Source organism: Sapajus apella, unplaced genomic scaffold (assembly GCF_009761245.1).
Source record: "Sapajus apella isolate SASKATOON/1434 unplaced genomic scaffold, GSC_monkey_1.0 scaffold34, whole genome shotgun sequence".
Classification (NCBI taxonomy): domain Eukaryota; kingdom Metazoa; phylum Chordata; class Mammalia; order Primates; family Cebidae; genus Sapajus; species Sapajus apella.
This window is the reverse complement of record NW_022436974.1, coordinates 77,292-83,291: the sequence shown is the minus strand read 5'-3', so window position 1 is coordinate 83,291 and position 6,000 is coordinate 77,292. Positions and strand designations below refer to the sequence as shown.

At 36.7% G+C, this 6,000-nt stretch overlaps 1 protein-coding gene across 12 annotated transcripts in view; it reads left to right on the top strand.

The window, feature by feature from the left end:
* Positions 1-6,000, top strand: part of YAP1 (Yes1 associated transcriptional regulator) — a 131,196-nt gene that overhangs the window by 103,351 nt on the left and 21,845 nt on the right. For 3 of the 12 annotated variants that reach the window (XM_032295680.1, XM_032295689.1, XM_032295681.1), the window contains 2 exons: positions 269-462; positions 3,829-3,876. In XM_032295680.1, the coding sequence (XP_032151571.1) occupies positions 269-462; positions 3,829-3,876 (242 nt within the window). The remainder of the gene's footprint in view (positions 1-268; positions 463-3,828; positions 3,877-6,000) is intronic. The other 9 variants (XM_032295690.1, XM_032295683.1, XM_032295682.1 and 6 more) reach the window with 3 other exon arrangements.

The window sequence follows — 6,000 nt, the reverse complement described above, 5'->3', positions numbered from 1 at the left end:
CAAAAAAAAAAAAAAAAACAAAAAAAAACTGTTCTGTATCGTTACATGTTAAAAACTATCTCGTTTTCTCTTATGACTTCCTTGTATCTTGTGACAACAATAATTATAGGTTAATGTAGTCATTATGGTATTGATGGATTTTTAGGTTATTTCCAGTCTTCCAGCCCAAAAAAGCTACATTGAAGATCCCAAATTGCTTTTGAATAATTAAATCATCATTTTCTCTTCCTTTGCTAGCTTTTTAGGACAGATTTTTTTTTCTTTTCAGCCATGAACCAGAGAATCAGTCAGAGTGCTCCAGTGAAACAGCCACCACCCCTGGCTCCCCAGAGCCCACAGGGAGGTGTCATGGGTGGCAGCAGCTCCAACCAACAGCAACAGATGCGACTGCAGCAACTACAGATGGAGAAGGAGAGGCTGCGGCTGAAACAGCAAGAACTGCTTCGGCAGGTGAGGCCACAGGTTAGAAATCAGCCTTCCACTTTTTGGGGTTTGTTTTCTTACTTAAAGTTGGCCAGATTTCATTTTAACATTTATTACAGAGGAGTATTATCTTTATAAAACTGAGTGACATAGAAGCATGCTATCCAGCTCTGTCCTCGTCTTAGCTTCTTGACTGTGATTGGCCTTTGATCAAGTTACAAGGATTGTAACTTGGAAAGTGTATCATGAAGAGCTGTTTTGGCCATGGTCATTGCAGTGGAGCAAAAATTGAAGGAAGCAAGGATGCTGTCTTTAATGTACATGGAATTGTGGATTGATGTTTTTCTGAGGATTTTAGTAAGGGGGAAATTCTAGAACATCACTTGGGAGAAAATATCTTTTATAATTATTTATGTGGTGGGATACACCAGTATGACATTTCTCGAATGACAAGTATACTTCACTATTACTGAATCTAAGAATTTTCGTTTAAAACATAATAAAAGTTACCTTTGGCCAGGTGTGATGGCTCATGCCTATAATCCCAGCACTTTGAGAGTCCAGAGTGGGCAGATCACTTGAGGCCAGGAGTTCAAGACCAGCCTGGCCAACATAGCAAAACCCCGTCTCTACTAAAAATATAAAAATTAGCCGAGCATGGTGGTGCACACCTGTAATCCCAGCTATTCAGGAGGCTGAGGCACAAGAATCGCTTGAGCCTCAGAGGCAGAGGTTCATTGAGCCAAGATTGTGCCACTGCTCTTGAGCCTGGGTGACAGAGTGAGACTCTTTCTCCAAAAAAAAATTATCTTCAAGTTTAGTAGATGCCACTGTGCTTTAAAATTACCTGCTTATGGATTTTTTTAATGTTGGGAAAAGTAGGATGTAACAGTAGAGAGCTTGAAGCCCTTTAATCACCATTTCCGTCAGCTTTCTTCCAGAAGGTACTGTTGGTCTTTATGTTCGATAATACATAATTCATCTCAGCATTAATTTTTACTTTATCTTATTTCAGAGTGGTTAAATCTTAGTGTAGTTATTTTTAAATTTCTATATAAAAATTTTTGAATAGATTATAATAGAAACATGGTATAATAGCGATAAAGTGTATAAAAGGTGAAAGGTACACTCAAAATCTTTTTTCTGTTATTCTAGTTCTTTCCTCTGGGGCCCTAAATATGAGTTTTTTAGGTTTTTTGCTTTTTGTTCATTTTTCCAGAGATATTCTGTTTGCATATATAAAATATATGTATCTATGCTATGTTTTCCCCACCTAAATCACAGCATGCTAAGTGTAGACATTTACAATTAAATCATCATACTCGGCCAGGCATGGTGGCCCGTGCCTGTAATCCCAACACTTAGGGAGGCCAAGGCAGGAGGCTTGCTTGAACCCAGGAGCTGAAACCAGCCTGGGCAACATGGCAAGACCCTGTCTCTTAAAAAATATGTATATGCGTTCTGTATTTCTGTTATCAGAAAGTGGGCATTTAAAGGTCTGTTTTTTTAAAGGGCTATATTTTAAAAGTATCTCTTGAATGTCAGTGAAAATATATGAACTCGGTAATACCTGAACTCTGATTTGGGGTTTGAGGAGCTGGTCCTTCAAGAGTTAAATTAAGCCAAGGCATCTGAGACAGGCTCACCTTTAAATTGTGCTCTGTCAGTAATCTGTCCGTATAATTCTAATGTGATTGACATCAAAGGTAAGCCCTGACAGAGGGAGTAAGAAAGTATGTGCCAGTATATGATGTCAGGAACTTGTTGAGGCTCAGAAAATGATACTCCAAAAGATGGTTCTTTGACAAACTAAGGAAGCAGCCTCAAGGTCTCTCCCATAGTACAGGATGAGTCTGTTCTTTGAAGTTCCTTTATCTACCTAGAAACCAGACCCACCAAAAAGGAATACAATTGCTTTCAATCCCCTCCCTAAATTTCATTAACCAGAGAAGACTGAAACTTGTCTGACAGAGGAAGAGACTAAAAATTAAATATCACACCTAGAGAGCTCAGAGGAACTTTGTCCAGACTGTTGTCTGTTTTCAGATCCCATTCAGTTTCCAAAGAGAATGCTTTACTAACCATTATCTGAGCAGTATGCCCGTTCATTCTTGCTAAAAATCGTTTACTGCCCTTCAAAATGGCCTCATTTTCCTCATGTCCCCTTCCCCTGTGAAGAAGGGTATATAGTATATGAAACTCACTCGGTTATTGGGTAATCATTCTCTTGCAGTTTTCCCCATGTTTATGCACCTTAAATAAATTTGTATGCCCTTTTCTCCTATTAATTTGTCTATTATCAGTTCATTTTCAGCGAACCTTTAGAGGGCAGTGGGGAAGCTTTCCTTTTGGCAAGTGATCTTGAAAGAAAGGTTTCTTTATCTGGCATAAAGAAGGATGGAGAAAGGAAGCATTGTTGTACCTCTGACTTTGTAACAAATTACCATAAAGGAAGAATATTTTTCATCTACTATTGTTAGAATAAGATAGAACCATCAAAAATATAATTATGTGATTAATTGAAAAAATAAAGCAAATTTAAAAGTATGTTTTATGGAACCTCTTTTCATTGTTTTTCATTTTGTTGTTAGCAAGTAGTAGTTATACTAAGCAAATACAGGTCTCAATTTCACTGTAAATAAAGACTGTCAAAAATCAAGAAATTTAAAAAAAAGGTTTTTTCATTACTAATGTCAAAATCGTACTGTTTTTAAGAATTTGTAAAGTCTAGAAATGGGGCCATTCGCCATTTTGTTTTATGCCATAGATCATCCTCGGTTTTTTTTTGGTGGGCAAAAATGCTGCTATTTATAAAACTCTTCTTCTGAAGAATTTTCCTAAATCTTATTCTCAATCTTACTCTGGGTGATGGGTCCTGGACAGAATAGCTTACTTCCTTTAAAGGTAACTTTTTGTTTCATCTTTACTACCTTACTGTGTTGTCTTTTCTTATGTGGAAGTTGACAGACATGCTCTATTCTCATACTAATAGTCTATTTTTTTTTAAGTAATCACAATAAATTCAGTATATCTTAAGTCTTTTGGCTTCCTGTGAACTTCTTCCATTGACAGTTTTCTCTTACCACTGAAACATCAACTATATTGTATCTGCTTTATCTAATACTCAGAAGCAAAGAACCTATGTGACCAGTATCAAATTTTATTTTTTAGATCTGATACCTAAAGTCTTGCTGTTCTATCCTTAATGCTGTTAAAAACTTCTGAGGTTCCAGTTTTATTATATGGTGACTCCATTGGCTCCTGTCTTCCTCAGTCTGCTTCTTCTTGGGTAGCTTGGGAATTCTGTGCTATGGTGATATGTCTGGTTACAATTTGTAAGTCAGCCTACACAGCCAGACCATGTGGCTTAAAGTAATTTTTATCCATCTTATTTTTTACTCTTAGGCAATGCGGAATATCAATCCCAGCACAGCAAATTCTCCAAAATGTCAGGTAGGCTCTTATCTGATGTTTTAGCACTGGAAAAAAAAAAAAAAAAAAGAAGGTATTAGGAAAGAGAAACTTATATTCCAGGGTCCTGTCCTTATTGGACATTAGCCCAGAGTATAGCTTTGAGCCATCTTTCTACCAACATACTCAGGTTAACATTGACCTTCCAAGAAAGTCTACACAATCTGCCCCCTCCCTGCCCTTCCTAGCGAGTTTCTGTTTGATTCCATGGAGGTCTTTTTTATTCTGTATTTGTAATGTATTGTGTCTCAGTTGTACATCCTATCAGCTTCTAGGTATGCCTAATTTTTATTATAATAGCTTAAAATAATAGGTGTAATGATAAAGAAATTAATAAATTGAACAGTAACAAAAGCAGTAAACATTACTTATTTGGGTAGGCTAGTTTAGGAAATCTTGTTAGAGTCATGATACTGTGAGGAAGAGAAAAATTCTTTTTAGTGGACATTCCAAAGGGAAAATATCAAAATTATCAGAAGAGGATCTACCTGGATAGTGTTTCAAGCTTTCTTGTTGGCTTTTATCAGGATTCTCTCTTATGAACTCCAGGGAGCCCTGGTTGTTTAGGCATCTTATTTAGAAGGAAAGATTGTGGCCATTTTTTCTTCTAACACAGGTACTTGTCTGACTCATGGGAAGAATCTCATTTTTGAAACCAAAAAGATTTTATGTGTTTGGGGCCCACAAGATCAGCAGAAATTTGGAGCCAGAGGATCATTGTACTTCTCTTGGGGCAGAAGCAACCATAAAATGCCTCACATTCTATGTAGCTCATTCTGTACTAGGTTAAATAAGTGTATTGTTTCAGAATCTGCTGTAGAAGTGGGAGTTGGCAAAATTCTACTCATTTTGGATACTGGCAAATTGTCCATTGGAGCACCATATTAAAGTCAGATACAGTCTTGGATAGAGACCAGTTAATTTTATGACAGGGAGAATCTCTATTCTTCTTTATCTCATAAATGCCTGCATTTAATCAAAAGTCCAAGCAAGGGATAACTCATAATAATCCATCTTCCCAAGTTGAGCATAGACGTTCTTATGATGAGGGAGCACTAATACTACATTTGACAGTGAACTGCAGCATAGGATTGGATCTTTGTAACATGAAACCATTTTTTCTTTGCCATTTCTCTGAAGTGTTTCTGAAAGAAGACTTTTATTCATGATAAATGAAATAGAAACTAATATAGGAGCAGAAATTAACTCAGAGGAGATTTGGATTCAGGTAATTAGTCCTCGATGCAAAAAATGTTGAAATTGTTTCCTTGTTTCTTAAGGTCTTATACCCTGAATCTGGTAAATTATTCTTGATCTTTATTTTATTTATTTATTTTTTTTGAGACAGAGTTTCGCTCTTGTTACCCAGGCTGGAGTGCAATGGCGTGATCTCGGCTCACCGCAACCTCCGCCTCCTGGGTTCAGGCAATTCTCCTGCCTCAGCCTCCTGAATAGCTGGGATTACAGGCACGCGCCACCATGCCCAGCTAATTTTTTGTAGTTTTTTAGTAGAGACGGGGTTTCACCATGTTGACCAGGATGGTCTTGATCTCTTGACCTCGTGATCCACCCGCCTCGGCCTCCCAAAGTGCTGGGATTATAGGCTTGAGCCACCGCGCCCGGCCCTTGATCTTTATTTCATACTTGAATAGAAAAGTAAATTGTTACTGTTATTAAAATTATCAAGAATTCTTAGACTTTTTTTTAAAATAGTAAAGCTTTAGAAAAGGTGAGGCTTATTAGTAGTAAAACTTCTAAGATATGGAGATTAGAGGTAATTACTTGATTTGCCCAGATCAAAGCAGAAAAGTTGAAAGAGATTTTTTAAAATCTCTTTTGCATATGCTGGATATTAAAATATTGGTTTGTTATATATGCTTTAGTTGTCAATGTATAATATTTACCTGGCATAATTGTGGAAAATTATCAGTAAATGTACCAAATTCCAGTTGAGGTTTATATTTGAAACAGCTCAGATCAAGAGATCTGGTGGTATTTGTATCAAGAAAGCATACATATGTTTTTCTCATCCTATTATTTTCTAAAGAACATTAAGGTAGATGTCCGGAAATAGATCGCAAAGAAGAGTCACATCTTTTTTTTTTT